Genomic DNA, 25,091 nt, shown 5'->3' with positions numbered 1-25,091 from the left:
GCCAGGGTCTTAAAGGGACAACCCCAGACAAGAGAACAGGGGTCGCTTCTCTCAGGCACCTTCTTGTTTTATACACAATCTGCAACATAAACCAGCACAACAGGGAGTGAGTGTGTGCCAGATATGTAAAATCTGCAGGAATTTTTAAAGTATGGGAAGAAAAAATTGGGAGTTTCACCTAATCTTGCCTTCAGATTCTGCACCAGAGGATACAGGAATTGGATTGTTTCAACTTTAGTCTATTCTCCTAGGACAAAATTTGAATTTCTCAGGAACTCCACAGGGAGAAAAATTTGAACAGATTTTGCTGCATAAGTGTGACAGGATTTTTTCCTGCTTGACTCAAGACTTCATGACTGCATGAACACTTTAAGATAAGTGGGAGTCTGCAATTGCTTCTACTTAAAATTTATACTAATAATATTTTCTCATTGCATAGATTAGTGGAATCATTGGGCATCCATTTAAATTTGCAGTTTATTACCAAAAAAATCGTGAAGGGATGATATGCAACAGGTAAAGGAGTTCAGTATTTCTCATTGTGTAAATGACACGCAGTTACTTCTAACTGGGGCTGCTTCTTATCTTTTGTTATCCTTGTCCAGCTCCATGTTGTGTTTTGTTTTCCTATTCAAGCTCATCTTATTACTGACTGAACAACAGAAAATGTGACAATGATATCTTCTTATTTAATAAAGCTGTACTATTTGGCATACTTATGGAATTTAAAAGTATAAACATCTTCATTGTGTACAAGAAAAATTGGAAGGATACCCAATAGCAGTAGTGAAAGAGCTGCAAACTACTATATATTATGCTTCTGCAGAACATGCATTTTTAGTTTATGCTACCTGAGAGGTAGCATGGACTCCAGGAAATGGACTCCGGGGAATGGTAGAGGACAGGAAGGCCTGGAGGATCATTGTCCATGGGGTAGCGATGGGTCGGACACGACTTCGCACATAACAACAATAACAACCTGAGAGGTATAAAAAATATAAGTTAAAGGCAGAAAATATACTCTGTACTTAAGGAAGTGTATTATTTCTCTGAAAACTCTCTCCTAGAGTCACCATAGTCTGGACCACCAGCCAGGCCAACAAAGAACACGGGGGTTGGACACCGGCCAGAACACTGCATGGGTGAGGAAGGTGGTGCGGCATCCAGGATTTTGGCAGCAGCTGTGTCATGGGATCACCAAGAGTCAGAAATGACTGAATGGCTGACAACAAAAAAACCAAAACAGCCAGTTTGGATATCAAGTTAAACTTTGGAACACTGAAAGCAGTGAACCCTTTATGTATGATCATCATCATTAATAATAATAATCTGAATATACGATATTAGTTGACAAAATTTATATTTAAACAAACAAACTTGAAAATATCGTACCTGTCTAGTATTATGAGAGAGCTTTTTTCCATTGTTCCCTCAAATTTCCTAATATTTCCACTGGAAAATATATGGTACTTTTTGTACTGAACATTTGGAATTAGTAAAATGCTTTGTGATGAAATGTTTTTATCTCAAAATCAGAAAATATTTCGTAAGCAGTTTTCTCCAATATTCCGCCCTGAGCCTTCGGGGAGGGCGGTATATAAATCTAAATAAATAAATAAATAAATAAATAAATAAATTCCTTAAGATTTTCCCATTGGAAAAAAGACATTTTTTCCCATTGGAAAAATCCATAAAGTCCTTAGATTTTTGTATGCTATACGTATAAAATATAAAATACAAAATTCTCCTCATTCTAAACTAGAAAGTATTTCAGGAATTTCTTTTCAGTGTTCCCCCAAATTTTCCAGTTTCTCCACTGGCAGAACAGATCACAGAGGGGACAGAAAGGGGAGGTGAATCCATTTAAGGAAGGAGCTGAGGGAGGGGAGACTATTAGACCTGCATTTTTAACCCTAAAACAACCTCAGTGAAAATTATGTACAACCCAACCTACAGTACAATATTCTTACAATGCAGGCCTAGGATCTAGGCTCAGATCTTCAACCTGCTGTTGAAGAGAGTGATGTGACCTCATGTCAATCCCTTTCTCTAAGCCTAATCTAACTCATAGGCTGTTGTGAGGGTAAGAAAGGAAGGGAGAACCATGTACCCCAGGACTTCACAAATTTCAGATACCAGGTCACCACGGTGCCTAACATTTTCACTGGTTATTTTAAGAACCAGTGAAGTACCCAAGCCCTTATTCCCAAGGACCAGGTGCTACAGTTCACAGGGAGAAGAGAGTGCATGGGAGTTGGGTCCTTAATTCCCAGTTCCATCAAGAAACCTCCTCCTCAGGCGACCTCCAGCCCAGGCTCCTCAGCCTAACCCACAATGTGCCTCATTAGTACATGGGGAAGAAAGCATCACTCAACTTTCAAATAAATGGCATGACTCTTTCCTTTATCAGTTTAATACATTTGAGTTTGAGGAAAACTGGAGCTCTCTGCAAGCAATCATTCCTGTTATTTGAGGGAGCGGTCTTCCTCCAACCCTGGATATTCCAAATGCAAATTACTCTTTGCACCACCCGTTGCAACCTCCTCCCCCACATCACCAAGAGATCTTACTCAACTGCTCCGGAGATGCATTTACTGAAGGGGAGGCTGTGTCTGGACAAGCTGCCTTCCATAGTGCATTTGCTAAGATCCTCTCAAACCTCCTGCGGCTGCTAAAGCACATGATTCTCTGCCAGGAGGAACATGCTCAGGCACTTGCTGAACTCCCCATTTGGCTAGCTGCTGCAGAAAAGCACAACAGGAATAGAGAGCAGAAGGTACCTCTTTGTTATTGTCAGCCATTTAGTCATGTCCAACTCTTGGCCATCCCATGGCACAGCCACTACCACAATCCGCACCACTTCCCTCAGCCATGCAATGTTCTCGCCGGTATCCATTCCAGTTGCATCCAACCACCGTGCCCTCTGTCGGCCTGGTTTCCTTTTTCAACTGACCAATGCTAGAGTAATTGCTTTCTCCATTGAGTTAGACTGCATGAAAGGAAGTGAACTGGAGTTTCGTGATTTTGCCTACCAATGATATATCAAACTCTATGTGCTGTAGTGTTTCCTTGTTTGTGACTTTTGCTGTCTGTGGAAACTGCAGAAGCCTTCTCCAACACTGGAGTGCAAAGGAATCGATTCTTCTCTTGTCTGATTTTTTCATTGTCCAACTTTCACAGTCATAAATGGCTACTGGAAATATGATAGATCTAACTAATCTACATTTGATAGTCAAGCTTATGTTCTTGCTTTTCCATGTTCGATTCAAGCTCATCATTGCTGAGCGACCCAGAGCAATTCAACATTTTATTTCCATACTGCAATCGCCACTCCCATCAATTTGTGATCCAAGAAAAATTAATAATTGAACGCATACAATCTCTTCACCATCAATTGTTATTGTGACATGTTTGTTTTTTGCAGTGGTCATGATTTTTGTCTTTTTAGTTTAAGAAAAGGTCAAATTTCTTTCTTACTTTATTGACACCTCTACCTGTCCACTATATCTAATACATAAAGAAGAACTTGAGGGGGCAGATAGTTAAAAGCCAGCAGATGTCATGAGACAGCCACAGCCCAGCACTATAATTCCTCCCCCACTGCCACCCCAAGCTAGGAGTGCCTAAGCAGCTCCTCAGACCCATTGTGAGTCCCAAAGCAACTAACCCCACCTTGTACATGGCATGCAGAGCACATGGTATGCAGGGCTGCTCAGCTATTCTGAATCAGTGGACAGTGACCAGAGTCATTCCAAGTCGCAAACTACTGGCCCCCTCTTTCTGGAGGCAATATCCCACTACCTTCAGTCCACTCCCTCCCCTTCAGATGTGCAGGCTAGAAATGTCACAGCAAACACTACCGAGAAGACTCTGTGATGTGCAGACTTTGTGGGAAAAGGCAAGCTGCTAACATGGGATGTAGAATTCTGGGGAGCTGGCATCTTAGGTCAGTGGAGGGGCACAATTCTCTCTCTGTTGGAAATGCCACTAACTAATGGCTCTGTTTGCATGTTGGTAACTTCAAATCCACAGCAGTGCATGTTTTTCTCTGTAACCATTACGTGAAAAAATGTGACCAAGAAGACTCATGCTCAAACCCCTCCTCTGCCATGAAGGTGGCCAGGTGACCCATCTTACAGTTTAACCTACCTCAGAGGTTTGTTGTGTAGCTCCTCTATAATGAGCTCCTTGGGAGAAAAAATAGGATGCATATGTAATAATCTTTGTTCCCACTTGGGCTCCACTAACAAAAGCATGTCACACAGCTGACCCCACAAGTCTAGTGGGACACCCAGGAACTCTCAGCTCCCAGCTCGGTCCCCATCCAGACTGCCAACAGAGTCAAGACAGACATCAAGGCAGCAGCTAGGCTGTGGCAAGTCCTAGCACCTCCACACACAAATGCTTGGGGCCGCCTATATCAGGATATGCTCCCAACATAGTAATAAGCTTTGGATTAAACACAATGACAACAGACGGTGAAAGCTTTGGTCCAAAGTAGCCCTGCATCCCAAATAAGGTATTTTGTTTTATATATGTTTCTTGTTATGTTGTTATTGTTGGGATCACTGAAGTTGTGTTGTTTAGAACCACCACTGGATTGTTATTGTTGTATATTGACTATGTTGTATGTTGACCCGTTCCATGTATCCCCCTATGATGTTGTATGTAAACCGCCCTGAGCCATATGGAAGGGTGGTATAGAAATCAAATAAATAAATAAAATAAATAAAACACTTTAATCCCACTCTTCCCCAACAAGCTGTGGGTGGCACAGCTGCTTCTCTCCCCACCTCCCTCTTCTCCAACCGACAATGCAGTGTCAGACCCAAGTCCCACCCCAATGCAGAAACAGACAGAACCTCTCACAAGACTCTGGGCCTAAAACAAGAAACAAGAGTCTGCCAGAAAGAGTGAGTCATTTCCCCCTCTCATTTTTGGGTCAAGGTTTCCTGTCATATTAGGAATCTAACTAGAGCTTGCAACCAACCACACAGGAAGAAGGGTGCACAAACATAAACCTTTTGTTTTCTAGGAAGCCATTAACAAACTGACTTGCACATGGTGTCAAGGGACACCCCCCCCCCACGCCCCCAGCAGCCCAGTTCTGAGGCAAGCCAGCTCCCAGATTCCAGGTCAGGATTCAGTGTGCTTCTCAGACCTTCACTGCCAACTCTTCAAAGAAAACCCTTCACCTCTCAGGATTTGCCCAACAGAACAGGGGTAGGTGCCCAGCCCAGATGCACGTCCTTTTTTGAGGGGGAGAGAAATACACAGCTAGCCTTTTAACTTTCCCCCCTCTTACAGTATCATCACCTTCACACTAGAACAAAGCACCTTTATGAACAGCAACCTGCATTTTTCCTTCTGTAGATAAAAGCAGCATCTGAGATATAAAACAATGGCAGAAATCTACTAATTTTGACACCGGGATCCTCTCTCTCTCTCTCTCTCTTTTTTTACCCCAACCATTCTGGAGAGACACAGCCTCTTCTTCTATAAACAGAAAGATGATCTGATGAAATAGTACAGGTAAGGTTCATTGGAATGTAAATTTTGGCTAGGAAAGAGGCAGCAAAATCTGTCACATAATTTGCAGTCTCAGAAAAGAGGATGCATTTTGCACGGAGAATTCAGCTGGAGAAGAGATTTTGCAGGAGGAGGAAAAAAGAGTTTCTTTGTCTAGAGTAGGGTTTTGAGGGTGTTTGCTCTTTTCTAAATATTTCATCCTGTTAGGCTGTTAGCTACTTGATTTGCTTCAGAAAGGACCACACTTGTTGCTGGAAGGACAGAGGAAGGGAAAGCTGGGAGTCTCGTGACTGTCTCCCTCCTCAAATCACACCCTTTTGGTGCAGAGTACTCTCCCGCTATAGGATGGCAAGCTGGAACAACTGCGAGGATAGCTGCATCACAAGTGAGCACAGCATGTACAACTCCTTGCCCCCCATTTTGGCACTAGAGCTCCAACTGGACGGCCCGCTCAATATCCTGAGCGAGAGCTGCAAACCTATTTGCACTGCAGCAAGTACAAACTCTTGAGAGTGTAGGTTGTTCTCAGAGCTGACACCAGAGGTGATCCCACTATGTCTGGAAGCACATAATACCAGCTAGGGAAGTTTGCTTGCTCGCTGCAGCACTGGAAATAAGGGCCATGATGGCTGGCATTTGCTTGCAATGTAGAATATCCATTCTTCCAACAAAAGTGATGTTCTTGGGATTTATTTATTTATTTATCTATCAATCATACTTATATACCGCCCTCCCCGTAGACTCAGGGCGGTTTACATCATAACAAAGAACGATACATAAAACAGTCTATAAAACATATATAACTGATAACTAATAATTGTAACCAAATAACAGCACAATATAACAGTATAACAATATAGTAGTACAAACAGGTCCAGAGCTTATTGATGGAATTCTGAGGGGGGCGGGGAGCAGGGGCCCTTTAGAAAAATCCCCCAGATGCAAACAACATATGCAATTGCTAGTGCCAGAAATGTTTTCCTTTAAAATTTGTGACAGTTTTTGTTCACTTCTTAAGTTCGGAGGAGAAAATATATTGCTTTATAAAGCCACAAAACTGATTTTTTCCGCTCTATGCGTACAACAGGAGGAACAAATATACTCAAAAGGATCATCCAATTCAGGCAAAAGTGTGTTTTGAGGCTCTGGGTGTTCCAGTTACTGTGAAACACACTTCTCTACTATCAAAGGTTGCTTGGGGGGAAGCATCTTCCTATTCCAGAACACATTCGAGTCTGACTTGAAGCATACATATACAATACCTTGCGCTACATTTTTTCAGAGTGTTGCTAACATGTGTAGCATGGTCTCTAGTCAAAAGTCTGCAACAGCCCCTAGGATCCTCTGCACTCCTGTGCAACAAGGGCACACAGAAAGTTCCCTTCCCACTGTGATGTTATGGATGCTTTATTTACTGTACAAGATCATTTTTTTCCAAAAGAGCTGCCATGCTGGTTTACAAGAAAACACACATTTGAACAGTTCAAATATAGGAATAAACCCAAGACTAAAGGTCAAAGTGTAGCCAGTAGCAACAGTGCAATCAAAACAGAATATAGAATACACAAAATAGCAACTAGAACACCATCTTATCTCAAAAGCAATGTTTCATGCTTCCTGGAAAAGAGACTCAAAAAACACATTTTTAATGCTTTCTTGAACGTTAATATTTGCATGGGAAAGGCCCTGGGTCCTGAATACAAAGGTGGCAGTCCACAAAGGCTTCTTCTCTGGTACGCAACCTACTGTACGGCCAGTGGGCAGGAATCTGCACATACCAGCCAAGAGCTTAGGACTGCACAATAAGATAAGAGCACCCGTTTGACCACATGTGTACAAGCCACTCTGTGCTTTTTTGTAGCTACATGTATCGCCTTTGGAAAGTTTTACAAACCCGAAGAATTGGAGGAGGGGATTAAAATGTCCGCTCCATCTATAACTTTGCAGTACCATTTTCTTCATCCATACCCTGCCTCTTCCCTCAGGACTGACCCAAGATAGCTAAACACAGTACTCATCTCCATCTTATCCTCACAACAACTCTGAGACTTAGAATAGGCTGGCAGAGACAGAGTTCCTGCCTCAAGATCACTCAGAAAGTTTCTGTGCCAGAGTGGAGAATCGAACCTGGGTCTGCCAGATTCTAATCCGACCACTACACCATACCAGCACAAATGCATACCGTCATCTTACAAGACTAGAGGACCTCCCAAAACAAACCTTGATGCTAGGCAGCACTGACCATTTGTTTTCTCAGGTTTTTATACCCTGCTTTCCATCTCAAACAGCATGCAACATAATTATTCCCTCCTCTGTTTACTCCTCACAACCACCCTATAAGGTAGGTTAAAGCTGAAAGCAACTGAAAGCCCCCTATTAGCTAAACAGCATCCATGGAAGAGCAGAACAGGATTCACAAGCCTTTGGACAAAGATGCAAACATGTTTTAAGTAAGATTCAGGTGGGTATCTGTGTTGGTCTGAAGCAGCAGAACAAAATTTGAGTCCAATGGGACCTTTATTTAGAGATGTCTTCATGATGCTGTTTGTTAATTTACCCTCTCCTTATATCTGTACTCTTTATGATTCCTGGCCCAATGTCTGAGAAAGTGTATATGCACACCAAAGCTCACACCTTGAATAAAAATTTGCTGGTCTTAAAGGTACCTTTGGACTCAAATTTTGTTATGCTTTAAGTTAGACACATTTGAAACTCAGCTACACATCAATCCAGACATGTTCACTTGATCTTACTATATATTCCTTCTAACTGGAACCTGGATCTGGATCTTACAAGTCTCAGTAACAGTTAAACAAATAATACAGCAGACAGCAACAGCTACTGATTTCTGAGGCCTGGAGATTAACAATAATTCCAAGGGATCCCTATTTCTATATCAGCAGTTTCTATATCTCCATGTTTTTTTGCTTATTAATTAATTAGATTTTTATACTGCCCTCCATACAAGTGAATTTATTCCAGAATTACCCCCTTAAGTCATTCCAGAATTACCCTGAATTATTAAACTGTTGGCCTCCTGCAGCAGAGCTCACCTTAATGTAATTCCCGAACACTGAATGAAACCAAAGGACAATATGATCTGCATTGTTCAGTTTATGCCCAAATTTCATCATAGCAGCGCAATATGAAATGTTGTGTGGAACCCTGTCATTTACTTGCAAAAGAGGCACCCAAAAAGCAGAACAAAAAGGCAAGCACGGAAGTAACAAGTTCCTGCTTCAGCAGATCCACTTGGGGTGGGTGCTGGCCATTACTAGAGATCTGAATTCCTTGGAAAAGTCAGTTTAAAAATTCAGTTGTCACTAGGCAACATACATATATGAACTTTTTTCATTTTCTAAAAGGAAAAGCTGGGTAGTTTGGGCAGCACTGAAAAAAAACAACTTTTGGGGAATAAGAGACTGTGTTAAAATGCCCTGTGCCCCAAAATCTGCACACCTCAAAATGAGTCTCAGGGTTACTCATAATTAGGCTTTCAACCCCGTTCAGAGGTTACAAAGGAAGGACTGAGAGACCAGGAAGTGAAGTGGGAATGACTGCCTCCCAGGGTGAAAGAAATGCAAATGGATCTAGCCAGAACAGTAGCCAAGTCACACCATAGGTACTCGGTTGAGGCCGAGCCAAATTAGGAACATCTACAGAGCCCCTGCTCCCTGGATCTGTTTGCATTGTTATAGTTATTAACGTTAATATTATTATTGTTGTCGTTATCTATACGTTATGGAAAAACTAAGTTCCTTGTAGTGTTCTACGTTCTATGTAAACCAGCCTGAGCCTCAGGGGAGGGTGGTATATAAATATAAATAAATAAATACTGTTCAATGAGTCTTTTTTTCCATAAGCCATCTTGTTCTGACATGGAGCAGTGAAAACATTAATACGAAGGATCACAAAAGGAATTGACGGTTCGTTTGTAGTTTATGGACATTTCTGTCATGGCTTCATGGCAAGCAGGTTTTGCCTTCTCTACAAATTTGAGAGCCCATGGGATAATTAATATGGAGCAGTGAAAACATTAAGAAAATATGAAGGATCACAATCGCTGAGGAAGTTTGGGAAAACGGGATATTATTTACCTAGGAACCCGTTTTGGTTGTGATTTATGATTTTGGATGATTTACAAAGTTTCGAATTATTATAAAAAGAAGAAATAAAAAGATCCATTAATGATTTGAAATCGCCTGAACAATTCCTATACATTTTGTTTGGATATTTCCACTGATGCTTTTAATCCACTGATGTAAGCGACCTTAAGAATTTTTATTTATTTATTTATTTATTTATTTAGATTTATATACCGCCCTCCCCGAAGTCATTTTAAATGACTTACATATATTCTAGACCAACCACCATCTTACAGCCACCCAGAAGTATCCCACAGCCATCACCCAGTTCCGGGACACAAAAATCTCCTCACTTTGCATAAAATACTCTGATCCTCCACCTAATCAGTTCTTCTCCCCAAGTCTATTGCAGGTTTATGTCTCATTATGAGGTATTACAGGCGACTTTATAAAGCCAGTTTGGTGTAGTGGTTAGGAGTGTGGATTTCTAATCTGGCGAGCCGGGTTCAATTCTGCACTCCCCCACATGCAGCCAGCTGGGTGACCTTGGGCTCGCCACAGTGCTGATAAAGCTGTTCTGAATGAGCGATACCAGGGTTCTCTCAGCCTCACCCACCTCACAGGGTGTCTGTTGTGGGGAGAGAAGAAGAGTTGGTTCTTATATGCTGCTTTTCTCTACCCGAAGGAGGCTCAAAGTGGCTTACAGTCGCCTTCCCTATCCTCTTCCCACAACAGATACCTTGTGAGTTGGGTGAGGCTGAGAGAGCCCTGATATCACTGCTCGGTCAAAGGGAAGGGAATGCAACTGTAAGCCACTTTGAGACTCCTTTGGGTAGAAAAATGTTGCATATAAGAAACAACTCTTCTTCTACTACTACTTTTGCACAGTTCTAGGGAAAAGAGCATAGTCAGTAAAACAGAGAAGCAGCTTATGGACTCAGTCCACTGAGAACTGTATAAAGTGGTCTAATCTTAGAAGAAGAGGAGCTTTTTTTATACCCTGGTTTTCACTGCCCAAAAGCAACTTACTATCACCTTCACTTCCTCCCCCCAGAACAGACACCCTGTGAGGTAGGTGGGGCAGAGTGAGCTCTGAAGAACTGCTCTGCGAGAACAGCACTATCAGGCCTGTGACTAGCCCAAGGTCACCCAGCTGGCTGCATGTGGAGGAGGAGCAGGGAATCAAACCTGGCTCTCCAGATTAAAGCTGCCACTCTTAACCACTACACCAAGCTGGCTCTTGACATCTGACAAGAAAACAGCTTAACTAGCCGATTAATGCCAAAACAGGCCTGTCTTCCAATGCACCAGTCCATATAGCTGAAGGCTAGATTGCATTAAGCGCACTCAGATCCTCCTCTCTCCCCAAAGGTCAGCAATGCATTTGCTCTATCCCACTTGTCACAAAACAAGCCAAGAGTTTCTTTGTTCCAATTATGCTTTTGGACTGGACAATAGAGGTTCTGTGACTCATTTCATGCGGCCTTACCTCTTGGCTTCCTCCAGGTGGCAAAGATATTCATAGGCCACATTTTGACGTCTCCGCTCATCCATTTCTTCAGCCGTCATCCTCTCATTATCAAGGACAGCTGCAAAAAGACACACAGTGAGTCCCAGGAAGTAACCCCAAAACAAACTAGCTGAGCATATGCTTCCTATAGGAGTCCTCAACAAGGTACCCACCAAATGTTTTTAAAAAGTGGGTAAAGCCCATGTGGAGTGCTTCCCAACAGGGCTTCTGACTGGCTGTGCAGATTCAAATAACAGTGCCCAAGTGGGAGCTATCCTCAGTGCTGGTTTTAGCCTCTTTCACTCCTTTTTCTATGGCATTTTTACATTACCCCACTTCAGCCCTGCACTTGGGCTTCCTTGGTGTGTGAACTCACCTCTTTCAGCATCCATTTTGTGGCTGTGCCCATTACCATGTGTCAGAATTCCAAAGGTGCCCACAGGTTCAAAAAATTTGGGGGACCCTGCTCCAAAAGGAGAAAAGTCTTTGTGTGCCCAGATATGCGAAGTCAAACAGAAAGCATGTTCTCTCCTCTCTCCATGCAATCTGGTCAAACTTCCATTGCTAGTTTCCCCTACTTTGAAGTCAAAGTGTCTAGAAAGAGCTTGATTGCTTTAAATGCAGTGTCTTCTAGCTGTCTAGCTGACAGGCAGAGGTATTCACGATTTGCAATCGCAGGCGCCAAATGTGTCTCAGCATAGAAAACTGGAAAGCAAGGCCAGCTTTCTCACCCAAGCTTTTGTGAAACCCTGTTTTTTTTTGTTGGCCCTGGAAGGGTTTCCCACATGGGTGTGAGTTAATTATTTTGATATATTTTTAAAAATTGTTAAACAGTTATAAGTGATATGACCATATATGGTCATGCCACCCCCACATCCCAAAATGGCCCATTATAAGCCTGAAGTGGTTGGGAAGGGACGGGGCCCAGGGTGGGTCTGTACATAGCTATGCTTCCCAAACAGGGTTTCTCAAAGCCTGAAGAATGTTTTAGGAGGTTCTCAATAGCAAAAAGTCGATAAAGGCTGCTTTAAGTTCAGGCATACTGGAGTGTGTGTGTGTTTCTGGCATAATCAGTATGAGGAGTGTCAGGTATGGATTTTTATGAGACTAAAAACCTTCCCAGAATCGGTAATAGTAGCAGTGAACAATAGAGGTTCTGTCAATAATCCCCAAATGCCAATAATATGCAGAATTGTGCCAGTGTACTAAAAGCATTCTACATAGTGCTCCTGTGAATATGACTTATCATGACAGCTTGTGTGTATCACTTCCTACTGAAAGATTTCCAGCGTTCTGTGTGCAGAATCCACATGGATTGTTAGTCAATTTGTAAAAGGTTGCAGACTCCCATGCCACAGAATCCTCTGGCTGTTCTATCTGCAGGCAAACCCTCCTCCTCATTCCTCTTCTGTGAAGAACGTACAGTTTCCATGCACGTTACTATGGCAACCCAGAGTCTTATGAGATGACCTCATGAGACGTGTATTTAGCTGATGAATCATGGTCCCATTTTGATGTGTGGACCTGAATGTACAGAGCTGTGTTAAAATGAGATTTCATTTTAAAGGGTTGTTTTCAAAAGAGATACTCTGCCTCAATTTTTTAAAGTTTATTGTTATCCACCTTGCTAGAGGGAACAGCAAAACTCACAGAAGAAACCCCGTAGTGGGCCCCCACAGATGAACAACCTGGCATGCTCTGCAGAGTCCTCAATGGCAACTACTTTATCCATGTCTACAGTTCATATTTCAAAACAAAATGAGTGAGCCTGTGGGCAAGGACACTCTTCCCTTGATTTGCAATATCCAAAAGGAGAAGGGAGTTGGCAATGCAGCTGTGCACCAGTCCAAATAATCTCTTATCACTTCTCCTGTGCCACACCAGAATCCAGGAATCAGTTTCAGACACAAGTCCTAGGTCACATATATGGCAACTGTATGACTTAAGCTCACTATTTATATAATAATAATAATAATAATAATAATAACATTATAATTGCTAAGGGTAGCAGCCTTGGTATAGCCTGTGCTGGCATTCAGAAAGTCCCAGGTTCAGTTCCTGACATCTCTAGTTAAAAGGACGAGGAAATAGGTGATGTGAAAGGTATCTGTCCAAGACCCTGAAGAGCCACCAATGCTGACCCTGGTGTACCAATGGTTTGATTCTGTACCAATCAGTTTTACGTATTTCCAGGACATGAGCCATGCCTACCGTCCCACCCCAGGGATGCAGGGAGAGCCACAAGGAGACCAAAAGTTTATGTAGCCTGAAATAAGATTCCCAGCCAGCCAGTGTTTAATGCTCAGAAACATCTGCCTCAGAACTGAGAGATGTTGCTTTGCCTTCACAGGAAACAGCCATTTAGAACTGCATTATGTTGATCCCACTTATGCCCCCTTCCAATCCACAGGCAAAAGAGCAAAAAAGAGGAAGAGCCCATGGGTGCACAGCCTGAGATTAGGAAAGCTTCCGCGCAGGAATCCACTTAGTGCTTGTTGTCTTTATTAATATTTTTTCTGTTTAAATTTCACTTAGGTGATTTTGTGAGCTACTTTGGGCATCCATCAGGGAGAAAAATAGGGTATGTTTAGGTAAACAAGCATGCTTAAGGCTACCACATTGCCATTCTGTGCAATTTCATTCTAAAACACAGCTCTCTTTTGCAAAGACTGCTGTTGGGAGCTGCTTTGGCAAGGAGAAAAAAAGCGTGATGAGAGAACAGCTCTTCAGCCCCTTGCTTGGAGCCACCTACAACATGAGTGTGCTGCACCAGAAGGCAGAATACCAGCACCCATATAAAAAATCACTTGGGGGCTGAATCTGAAAAGTGGAGGGGGGAAGAGCTGAAAAGAAAGCAACAGGTGTGACTTGCCTGGGAGGCTGCAATTTCATGCCCAGAATTAGTCCCCTGAATCCAGTGAGTCACTTCCTCAGGCAGCACATGCAGTTCAGAGCAGCAGAAAAGCTGACAGGCTGAAGGAGGCCTAAGCTCTGGCTGCCCTCCTTCTCTGACCCTGGGGACATGGTCTTCCTCACTAAGTCCCTCCAAAAATCAAGGAGCTGATCTGAATAAATATTCAGGTCACCTACATTTCGTTCTCCTTGCAAGGAGCCGAGGGTAGGCCAGCGCAGTTCTCCCTTTCCCATTTTATGCTTGCAACTCCCCTGTGAGGTAGGCCAGCCTGAGCGGGAACACCGGATCAAAGGGCCTCTGGGAGCAAGCCGAGGCTTGACCGTGCTCTCCGCGGGGCTCGCTCCGCTCGACCCCCTCAGGCAGACCCCCCAGAGGCACCACCCCGGGGGCGCAGGATCGGCAGGCCGAGCCGACCCCCCCCCCCCCCGCCGCCTCAACGCTGAGCAGCCGCCCCCTCCCCCCCGAGGCGGAGGAGCAGCTACTGTGGGCGCGGCTGGGCGGGCAGGCGGACGGACGATTGGCGCCGGGCGCCCCGGCCACGCCCAAGCCGCAACACGGTACGCGGCCGCGAGGGGGGTGGAGTGAGGAGGGGGGGCGACCCCCCACCCGCGCAGCCGACCCCCACCCCCACCCCCACCCCCACCCGCGGGGACTCACAGCCGTAGTGGGGCCGGGCCAGGCTCGCGCCGTCGCTTTCCTCCGGGGCCGACATGGCGAGCGCGCGAAGAGCCAGACGCGCAGGCTGAGGCGGGAGCGGGGTCTCCGGGGCGCGGCCGGGCGGCGGCTGCAGGCAGAGAAGGCAGGCAGGCAGCCCAGCGAGGGACGCGGAAGGAAGGAAGGAAGGAGGGAGGGAGGGCGCGGCCAGGGCGGGCCGGGGAGGGAGGGAGGGAGGGAGGGAAGGGCCGGGGGAAGGGCGGGCCGCGCCCTGCCGCTCCTCCTCCTCCTCCGCCTCCTCCTCCTCCTCCGGGCGGTCCCGGCGCGCCACGCGTGTCCAGAGAGCGGCTCGAGGCCTGCCTGCGAGTGTCACCAGCCAGCCCCCCTTCCCATCGCCGCCCTCACAGCCGCCGCCGCCCCCTCAGAAAATGCGCCCCTCAGAAAAGGCGCGCCCTCAGGAGGCGGCGGCGGTAAACCGGGCAGACGTTGAGCGCATGCTCGCTGCAGGGCGGGGCCGGGCGCGAGGACTGGAGAGGCGACGCGCTTCCCGGCATGCCCAGCGGCTCGAGGAGGCCGGCCCCTTTCTCCTCCTTCCCGTGGTGCCGTGCGCGGCGGCGGCGGCGATGATCCACGAGCTGCTTCTGGCGCTGCGCGGCTACACGGGCGGCATCTTCGGCGGCGCCGGCCTGCAGGTGGGCGGGGGCGGGGGCGGGGGCGGGGGCGCGGGCGGGGGCGGGGGCGGGGGCTCCCTCCCTCGGGCTCTGACGGCGCCCCCTCCCTTCTCCCCCTCCCCCCCCGCGCAGGTGTGTCCGGAGCTGCCGTTCGTGCACCCGAGCGAGAGCGCCCTCCTGGCCCGCGTCTACCGCCTCGGCGCCTTCTACATCCGCTTCAGCGAGTTCGTCGAGCAATTCGCCGAGCACGTCCCGCCGCAGCTCCCGCCGCCCGCCCAGCACCACCCGCCGCCCCCGCCGCAGGTGCGCCCCCGTGCTTGTCGGGAACCGCCGACACGCATCTGGCGAGCCAGGCTCCCCGGACGGAGCCTTGCCGCAGACGGCGCGCGACCCTCACCCTCCTGTGCCCCCCCCCCGTCCCGGGCGACATCCTCTCTTACCCCCCACCCCAGAGGGGTGCTTGGCCAGGCCGATGCCAGCATGCGCCTCCTTCTTTTAGGATGCTCACCTGGTCCAGCAAGGGATCTACCTGAGAGCTTTCTGCACGGGTCTCGATGCCATCCTGCAGCCCTACCGGCAAGCTCTGCTGGACCTGGAACAAGAAGTGAGCCAGCGCCCTGGAATGCCCCTTCTCTCGGCTGCACCTCAGGACCACTGTCAGGGTCCTGCCCCTCCCCCCCCTTCAGGCGCCTCCAACCTTCACTCCACTCTGTGGAAGGAGCTTGAGAGCTGTGCTTTTGAGTGGTGGTTGCTTACAGGAACCTGCCTGGCTGAGAGACATCCTTCTCTAGATCCCTGCTCTCTACCATGAAGCTTCCAGTTCCAAGTTGTTTATAAACAAATTAAGTTTCTCCAATCCCACCACCCCATGAGTGAATAGTCCATTTATTTCTATTCTTTCCTAACCTTTAACCAATTTTTACCCATTAGAGGACTTCCTCCTCTTGCCCCCTAACTGATGGTTTTCTGAAGCAACTTGTCAAAAGCCTTTTTGAAAGTCAAGTAATCAATGTCTGTGGGATTGCCTTTAGCAACAAGCTACCTAACCCACTCAGGGAATTTCAGAGTTTTTTGGGAATTGGTATCTCTCACTGGCAGGTTTATTCTCATCCCCCCTTTCCCTTTGTTATTGACAGTTCTTGGCTGATCCACACCTGACCATTTCCCATGTGAACTATTCCTTGGACCAGGTATGTTCTGCCTGTTTGGAAGTCCAGTGTTCTTAAAGATCTCTGTGGGAGACAGATATCTTCTCTCCACACACATGCATCAGCTGGATATGTAGAGGACCTGGCGATAGCCTTAGATGAATCCTGGAGGGAGGGCAAAGGCAGACACAGAAGCATGCCTCTGGACTTCTTGGGGCAAGTGCCAAAATCTACCTTTCTCTTTGTCCAGCATACTCCAAATTGTAGGGCTGCAGGGATGAGAGAAGCTCTACCTGTTGCTTCTTTCCCTGGCTGGCAATCTCCCCCACATCCATTCAACTTCTTTTGATGTTGCAGTTTCAACTCCTTTTTCCCTCGTTGATGGTTGTCGTGGAGCAGATCAAGACCCAGAAGGTACCACCTAGTAGAGACAGCTTCTTTCCTCCTTTTCCTCTTGTGTAGAAGCAGCACAAAATATCCTCGCTAGTGGAGGCTGGCTGTCCTTATAGATGCATGTCCTGCTTCCTGAGGAAGCACAAATCCCTCTGTAATTGGACAGAGGGAGAGGGTGGGGAGTTAAACTCTGTATCACCATTTTTAATGCTTAGTGTTAATGTTAATTTTTAATGGGGTCATACTGGTTTTTATTGTTTTACTGTCAACTGCCGTGATTCCAAATGGAATGCAGCGGTAAATAAATAAATAGTAACTGAAATGATGCTGGTTCTTCTCAGCTCATTGATATTAAGGAGCTTAAGATAATTTCACCTGCTTTCTGGTTGGAAGGAGCGGGAGGTTATAGGGTCTTCTGAAGCCCACCTGGCAGTATTGGCCCCTGCCAAACCTCAGACCCATGCCTAGAAAAGAAGGAATGTTCACAGCTCTGTTTCCTTTGCAGATTCATGGTTGCCAGATCCTGGAGATCGTCCACCGATATAGCCGTGGTGGCTTGCCACCCGTGCGGAATGCCCTAGAACAGTAAGATGCTTCTGCCAAAATCAGGCTGAGTGGGAACAGGCCAAGCATGGCTGCAGGGCTCTCTCCCTCATTAGCATCCTCTCCGGCCAATGCTGCTGCTGCCTGTCACTCTGTTCTCCCTGGCTGGCTCTTTGGAGAGGTACCCCATCCTGCCACTTAGTTCAGTCTGGCTGCAGCATGGGCATTGTTGACATCTCCTTGTTGTTACTATTTCCCCCCGTTCCAGGGTCTTAGCCATGTGTCATGCTGTCATGTACAAACAGCTCTCAGCCTGGATGCTGCATGGATTACTCCTGGACCAGCACGAGGAGTTCTTTGTCAAGCAGGGTCCCTCTTCAGGGAGTGTCCCTTCCCAGCCTGAAGAAGAGGAGGAGGATCTGGGCATTGGAGGATTGACGGGGAAGCAGCTACGAGAGCTGCAGGATATGGTAAGAATGGGAAACCCCTCCTCCTCTACTTGAACCATCTGGTCACTGTGCCTTCTCCTATGGATGTCCTCTTTGCCCTCTCCAAATAGCAGTCAAATGGTTCATGGGGAGGGTCTTATCACACTTGGCTGTTATCACTTTTTTGCGCTTGATCGGCCGGTTGCCAAACAGGACCTTTGACAAAAGGGGTTTAACATTGTGCATTTACTGTGGTGGTGCTCTTGTGCTTATCTCTCTTTCTCTCGGCACTTTGTCCAACCCTTGCTGTGGCAGCGGCTGATTGAAGAAGAGAACATGCTGGCCCCTTCTCCAAAGCAGTTCTCCCTGCGGATAGAAATGCTGCCTTCTTACATCCCTGTGCGCGTTGCTGAGAAAATCCTATTTGTGGGAGAGTCTGTGCAGATGTTTGAGAGTCAGAATATGAACCTAACCAAGAAAGGTAGGGATCTTGGCCTCCTTCAGCACTTACTGAGTCCTGGGACTATGGCTGGAATCCTTGGCTTTCTTGTCTGCTCCCTTGCAGAATGAAATCTATAAGCAAGCCCATGTGTGAATGTGAGCACTTTGCACAATCCTGCATAGGGTAGTTTGAGTTCCTGGTGGAGGGCAAGATCTGTTGGATGTGGCCCCCTCAGGGTGAGCAGGAAGCCGAGATCAGGGACCCCAACCTCATCTCTGCCTTCTCTCTGTGTGTCCACTTACTCTTGAGATGTCCTCAAGATATTAGTGCTTCCCTGCAGAAAAAGGCCTGGTGGAACTCTCAAGACAGGAAGGATTTGCCTGTGACCGCTGCATGCTAATCTGACAGCTCCACTCTACTACCTGCTGGGAGGGGTCTCGGTCTCTTTCTTTTGTCCTAAGCAACTCCTAACACACCTGCCCCCCTCCCCTGTTGATCCTCCACACAGACTCTCTCCATACACTCTCACCAGTGCTTAGGAGAAACTCTGCTTTAAGCCAAATTGCAGTTGGATTGCACAGTAAGAGGGGCTCTAGTAGCCTGCTGAGCAAAGGTCAGAAGCCCCAGGTTAATGCCCCATCAGCTCAGCCACTCGACCCAATTCTCATGAGGAGGTATTTCCTGTCATTGATGCAGGATCTGCTGCCCACACCCTCATTTCTGCCCTGACCCGTTTTCACCTCTGCCTCTCCTCACAGAACTCCTTCCCTTTAATCCTCCGCAAGGTTCCCCATTCTATCGGCTGTGGCTTCCCACTGCTTGTCAGAAGGAAATGCAGTACTCCAATGAGGGCCCAGCAATGCAAAGTTTCTAACTTTGATTGTGCCTGGTGTCCTGCAGCTCTTCGTGTCACATGCAGTAGGACAGGTCTTATGCCCTCTGGAGGTCGTTGAGTGAGAAGGGAGTAAGTGATAGGGGCAGGCTGGGTCTCCCATTTTTCCCATGGACACAAAGGACAGCTGCCGACTGGGTGGCCCTTCCCTTGTTTCATGCCTCAGGGTCCATCTTGAAGAACCAGGAGGACACCTTTGCTGCAGAGTTGCATCGCCTGAAGCAGCAGCCTGTCTTCAACCTGGTGGACTTTGAGTCTGTGGTGGACTGGATCCGTAGCACTGTGGCAGAGGTCAGAATAATAGAGGAGAACCCTGCTGGATCAGACCAGCTGCACATCTAGTTTTGCATGTTTTGTTTCACACATTGGTCATGGACAGCCAACACACAAGGCCTAGAAACTATAATGCCTTATCTCTGTCATCCAGGAGGTTGGCAACGCTAGAGTGAGGCAATAGATCATTGATAGAATATCTTCATGAGATGCAGAAGGCCCCAAGTTCAGTTCTGAGCATTGCTGTTTAAAAGGACCCGGTAGCAGGTTGATGTGAAAGATCCTGGAGAGTGACTGCCAATCAGAGCAGACATTACTGACCTTCATTTGCTAGTACACTGACTCAGTATACAGCAGCTTCAAATTGGTATGGCTCCACCTCTCAGCTGTTGGGGATTACTGGCCTGGGCAATCTAAGGACTGTCCTCTCTTACTTTTTAGCACTTATGGAAGCTGATGGTAGAAGAGTCGGACCTAATAGGACAGTTGAAGGTAAATACGGATTCCCTTCTGAAATCTCCCCCTTCTGCAGGAGGCTGGATAGCTGGCTTCTGCTGACAGAGAGTGACTCAGTTGGAGACTTCCGGGTTGCTTACTTTCCTTTCAGATCATTAAAGATTTTTATCTCTTGGGGAGAGGAGAACTGTTTCAGGCCTTCATTGACGCTGCACAGCATATGCTAAAGACACCTCCCAGTGCAGTGACAGAACACGGTGAGTGTCCAGAATTTTTTTTTGGGGGGTGGGGCAGTTTGTGGCATAGGATGCCTCTGTTTAGCCATGGGTGACCTGGTACACCAGGGAATTGCTTCTCTTAGCATGTAGAGGCCAGATAAACTATTTCCTTACTTTCAGAGGGAGTCTCCTTCTGCAAGGGAAGGCAGCATGTCTCCACTTCCGTAAAGCTCCATTATTGTGACATCCCATGTAACAGGGCAGGGAGATCAGCCCAGGGCCTTTATGCCAGCTGAGTCGGTTGTTTCTGTCTTTGTCCTTCAGATGTCAATGTAGCCTTCCAGCAGTCAGCCCACAAAGTGTTACTAGACGATGACAACCTCCTTCCTCTCCTCCATCTGACCATCCATTATCATGGGAAGGAACACAGAGGTGGGTTGGGCTGTCAGAAACCTCGAGAGTGTTCCTGGCTCTTGTGAGAGTGTTGGGTTGTCAGAAACCTTGAGAGTGTTCCTGGCTCTGTAACAGATGGCTGCTGCTACAGGACCCATTTAAGCCAGCTATGGAGCAGTCTTGAGCCATCTGCAAGAATGGAGTTTAAACCCCCGCTGGTGAGGCCACACCATAGAGGTCTGTGCAGGGACACTGCATGGCTAATCAACTGACTTTCAGCCCCTCCCCTGTGAATTCTGCATGTGCTGCCACCACACTAAGCAGACATCTTCCACTGAGCTGTCCACCACCAAAGTGGCCAGATATTCTCTCCAATTCCTGGCCAGTTGAGACCCCAACAGATGATCTTCAAAGTTAGGATTTCCAGTGTGCATCACCTTCCACTTAGCACCATAGAGCTTAGTTTGCCACATTGCTACACGCACACACCATATATGTTGAAAGTTATTCCTGTTCCAGACAGTAAGAGACACTCCTCTAGGGAGGGAACCCTCTTTCATAAGCTGTCTCTGCCCTCCTTCTGAAAGAGGAGACAATTCCAAAGGATACTGAATACCCTCCTAGCTCTTCTGAAGATAGGAATTTGTAGTAAGGAAAACTCCATTTTTTTCCTTTTCTCAATCTTGTTAGTACTGCCTGTGACTACAGTCGGTTACTTGAATGCACCGTGCCTGATATGCAAGTTGTTCTCCTGGACTTCTGTTTCAGATGTTGCTCAAGCTCGTGAAACCCCTTCCCGAGAATTGTCTCCCCATGAATCTCCCACATCAGGATGGGCTGCTCTAGGGCTCCACTACAAAGTCCAGTGGCCTCTACATATCCTGTTCACGCCAGCTGTCCTGGAAAAGTGAGTGTTGTGCTTCTCTGTTTGGACGCCATAGCACTTATTGGTTTGAAAGACCTGATATGGGTGATGCATCTTCCCAGGTCTGGGGACCTCTCCCCTTGGTGTGTTCTGGGAAGAGGAGAGACTCTCCTGCCCTTTACTACTAGGACTCCTTATAGCCCAAGGCCTGGCCCCACCATGATCTGTACTCTCCTCAGATACAACGTTGTGTTCAAGTACCTGCTGAGTGTGCGGCGAGTCCAGGCTGAGCTGCAGCACTGCTGGGCTCTGCAGATGCAGTGCAAGGGCCTGGAATCCAGTCGAACAGACGCAATCAAATGGAGGATGCGGCATCACATGACTTTCCTTGTGGACAATCTGCAGTATTACTTACAGGTGAAGGGTGTCTGGCAGCTCCACCATTCTTTGGAAGAATTGGCCAATAGGAAACAGGCTGTTTTTATACTGTTTAGAGCTCCAGGTTACAGAACTACTGTCGCTCCTGTTCTTGCAGCTAGACTCAAAGATGCTTGTGGCCCTGAACAATGTGACACTTGGTTTTCTGGCTTTCTTGTTCCTAGGTGGATGTTCTAGAATCTCAGTTTGCACAGCTCCTGCAGCAGATCAATTCCACCCGTGACTTTGAGAGTATACGACTGGCACACGACCACTTCCTGAGCAACCTCCTTGCACAGTCCTTCATCCTGCTGAAGCCAGTAAGGGCCCCTTAGTCCCCCCCAGGCACAGGCCTTTCTGGGTGTGTGTGGCGGGGGTTGCCTTCCCACTTAGCATTGCAGGGGCAGATCTTCTGGCATTGCTTGTGTGTGGGGGGGAGGGATTGTTGCTGGCTGCTCAGTGGCCACAGCTGGGTGAGCAACAGGCAAAGCCTGCCAAGTACCCATACACCTAAACCATGGACTTGTTGAACTATTATAAATTACACTGCTACTTTCAGAGTCCAGTCACACCTTTAAGACCAAAGATTTATTCAAGGCGTGAGCTTTTGAGTGCAAGCACTGTTCCTCAGACTGCTACTTTCAGATACAGTTGCTATTGTTATCACTGTTACAGTCGGCTTATATGTTATGTTATGAAGAAACAAAGTTCCACGTATTGTTTCTTCCATGTTTTCTTACTGTTAACAGAGATAATTGTGAAACACCAGACAGGCTGAGCCAAGGTAGGAGACCCTATGTGCTTTCTTGTTTTGCAGGCTTTCCACTGTCTGAATGAAATCCTGGATCTCTGCCACAGCTTCTGCTCTCTCATCGGTCATAACCTTGGACCACTGGATGAGCGGGGGGCCACCCAGCTGAGCATCCTGGCCAAGGTACAGCCATTCCTCTTCTCAAGGCAAGGTCTGGCATTTGCAAGTGGTGGGAGACAATGGAATCCTTAGGATACCATCCTGGCCCTGCAGCAGGCTCTGCTCTGTGAGAAGGCAGGCAGCTTGGCACCCCTTTGCCTTTTTCAGTAACTGAATCCCACACATTTCTGGCAGCAACCTTTCCCACAGGCATAGTAGTCAGAACCAGTATTTGTTTATTTATTCACTTGATTTAAATACCGCCCCTCACTGCAACATCTTGTATTGCTGTCACATCCTTTATGCAGGATGGTGGGACAATTGCAGTTCACTCCTGCCACAGACCAAGGATGGGCGGGAGTTTGAAGGGAAGCATGAAATCCTTCCCCCCCACCTCCCTGGCATGGCAGTGCAGTTGTAGGAGAGAAGCCTTATGTCTACATGTGGTGCTGCCTGTGAAGCCTCCTGTGGGTTCCTCACAGGTCCAAGGTTGACCTACCTTCCTAATTCCACAGCATCTGCTCAATCACAAAATAGAAGGAAGTTCCCTTCCAGGCCTCCTTCTGTGATAGAGAAGGTAGTGACTTCCAAATGGGCTTTTCTTGTGGATATTTAGGGCTTTTTTTACCTTGTCCTGCGTGGTACCCCATGCCTGAGAGAGAGGGGTGGAATAGTTATCTCACTTCTGTTTAATGGTCAGTTATATTTCTAAGCAGAAAAGGTTTGTCTCATAACACCCCCAAAACAAGTGCCTTCTGTTTTCAAGCAGGACTGCACCATAGATCTAAACAAGGATATTCTTACTGTCATAATGTCTCAAAATAGACAGCAGAGCTGGCTAAAGTGCAGACGAGGGCAACCACGTAGAATTCACAGTGGATATAGTGGTGCCTTGAAAAGACAATTCATGGAGAACAGATCCATCAGTGGTTACTCGCCAAGCTGCCCAAAGAAAACCTTGGAGGGCAAGTGCCAGGCACCAACCCCCTTTCCTTGGCTTCTGTGCCTTGAGTCGCCCCTCCGATATGTGGCACAGGATGTGCTAGACTAGACAGAGAGCGGGGCTGCTTTTCTTGGGGGAGGAGGAGGGGAAACAGGAGAAACGGTATATGTGTTTGTCTTGCAGGGTTTTAGCAGTCAGTCCTCACTTCTCTTCAAGATTCTCTCCAGTGTTCACAACCACCAGATCAACTCAGACTTGGCTCAGCTGTTGCTACGCTTGGATTACAACAAGTATTACACTCAGGCGGGAGGCACCTTGGGCAGGTACAGCTGAGCGAAGTACCGGCCAGGCTCGCCTTCCAAGGGTGGCAGGGACGCCCTCTGATACCTTTTCCTCCCTCTGGGCAACCCTCTGCTAAAACATCTGGCTGCTGCCCTCTGTCCCCCCAAATTCACACCAGATCACTGGCTGCCAAGATTCTCCATGGGGCTTTAAGTTCCTACTGGCCCTGCCCCACCACAAGGTCCCATTCCTTCTTGGCAGAGTACACACTTCCTCACTGGCCTTCGACCTTAGGAGGCTGGCTATTTGCATCAAGAAGAAATCCAGGCCTTGTCTGGAGCCCAAAATGCTTCTGCTGCAATGGGCAGTTTAATTTCCTCAACCTCCTGGCTTCCCTTCTCTGGCCCTGGAAACTGCTGGGGAGGGGGGGGGAGTATTTTCCTCCTCCACCTGTGCTAAATCCTGCACTCTCTCTCTTCCTCTTCAGTGTGGGGCTGGACTGAAGCCATTTTAGCTGGAAGGAGCCAGGGCCTTCTCTACCTGGGAGTGCGAGGATGCAAGACTGGCAGCAGAACCGTGGGGCAGCAACTAAGCACTCAGCCTCTCCCCATACTCAAACAACTGGGCAATTTGACCAGCTTCATTAAAGAGTGCTTGTGGTACATCTTTCCTTTTATGGAAATTTCTTCAGAAAGGAAGGGTTCCCTGCACTCCCTGCACTTTGTTGGCAAAGAGCTTCTTTACTTCCATCAGAAATCAAGCTGTATTAAACCAGGGCTGCTCCTGTTTTTATAAGCTGCATGATGGAGGTTCCCTGGGATGAGATCAATATGGGAACAAGACCCAGGTCTCCACTTTCTCCCTGGGAGCAACTACTGCCACCATAATCTTCCTATCTCTGCCCCTGATGCTTCACCTGGAATAGCGGTTGATTCAGGAAGCCTTTCTCAGATACCCCCATATGTTAACATTATCCCAAGGGCCTTAAAGCTCACCATTGACCCCACCACCCCCTAGCTTCTCTGATAAGCACAAAAGTGATTCTTCCTGCCACATGGAGACTATACCTGTAAGCTGGGAGAACAGCCAGGAAGACCCAGACTTTGGTGCAGCCCTCCAATTGGA

The 25,091-nt window shown here is 47.3% G+C and overlaps 2 protein-coding genes across 3 annotated transcripts in view; one reads left to right on the top strand and one right to left on the bottom strand.

Annotated features, from left to right (window-relative positions):
- Nucleotides 1-14,916, bottom strand: part of IQGAP1 (IQ motif containing GTPase activating protein 1) — a 62,904-nt gene extending 47,988 nt beyond the window's left edge. Inside the window, exons 1-2 of the mRNA XM_077317788.1 lie at nt 14,696-14,916; nt 11,104-11,203 (exon numbers count right to left, since the gene is read on the bottom strand). Of these exons, the coding sequence (XP_077173903.1) occupies nt 11,104-11,203; nt 14,696-14,750 (155 nt within the window). The 5' untranslated portion in view covers nt 14,751-14,916. The remainder of the gene's footprint in view (nt 1-11,103; nt 11,204-14,695) is intronic.
- Nucleotides 14,917-14,986: 70 nt separating this feature from the next.
- On the top strand, nt 14,987-24,628 carry TUBGCP4 (tubulin gamma complex component 4). Of its 2 annotated transcripts, XM_077317789.1 has the most exons (18): nt 14,987-15,384; nt 15,496-15,666; nt 15,863-15,967; nt 16,500-16,553; nt 16,869-16,925; nt 17,410-17,489; nt 17,716-17,917; nt 18,191-18,356; nt 19,376-19,500; nt 19,924-19,974; nt 20,090-20,195; nt 20,481-20,588; nt 21,318-21,456; nt 21,654-21,831; nt 22,017-22,151; nt 22,649-22,765; nt 23,868-24,007; nt 24,454-24,628. In XM_077317789.1, the coding sequence occupies exons 1-18, from the start codon at nt 15,121-15,123 to the stop codon at nt 24,467-24,469; spliced, it is 2,214 nt and encodes a 737-aa protein (XP_077173904.1). In that variant the 5' UTR covers nt 14,987-15,120; the 3' UTR covers nt 24,470-24,628. The 2 variants fall into 2 exon arrangements, with proteins under 2 accessions (XP_077173904.1, XP_077173905.1); XM_077317790.1 differs by lacking the exon at nt 15,863-15,967.
- The last annotated feature ends 463 nt before the right edge of the window (nt 24,629-25,091 follow it).

Source organism: Paroedura picta, chromosome 18, assembly GCF_049243985.1.
Source record: "Paroedura picta isolate Pp20150507F chromosome 18, Ppicta_v3.0, whole genome shotgun sequence".
Lineage (NCBI taxonomy): Eukaryota > Metazoa > Chordata > Lepidosauria > Squamata > Gekkonidae > Paroedura > Paroedura picta.
The sequence above is the reverse complement of the archived record's forward strand: the minus strand, read 5'-3'. Positions and strand labels throughout refer to the sequence as shown.

Excerpts from the sequence above, each read along its gene's own strand:
- TUBGCP4 (XM_077317789.1), top strand. The coding sequence starts at position 15,121 with ATGCGCCCCTCAGAAAAGGCGCGCCCTCAGGAGGCGGCGGCGGTAAAC. Across the intron at positions 17,918-18,190 it reads TACGAGAGCTGCAGGATATG|CGGCTGATTGAAGAAGAGAA; the intron begins GTAAGAATGGGA and ends TTGCTGTGGCAG. Across the intron at positions 20,589-21,317 it reads TCATGGGAAGGAACACAGAG|ATGTTGCTCAAGCTCGTGAA; the intron begins GTGGGTTGGGCT and ends CTTCTGTTTCAG.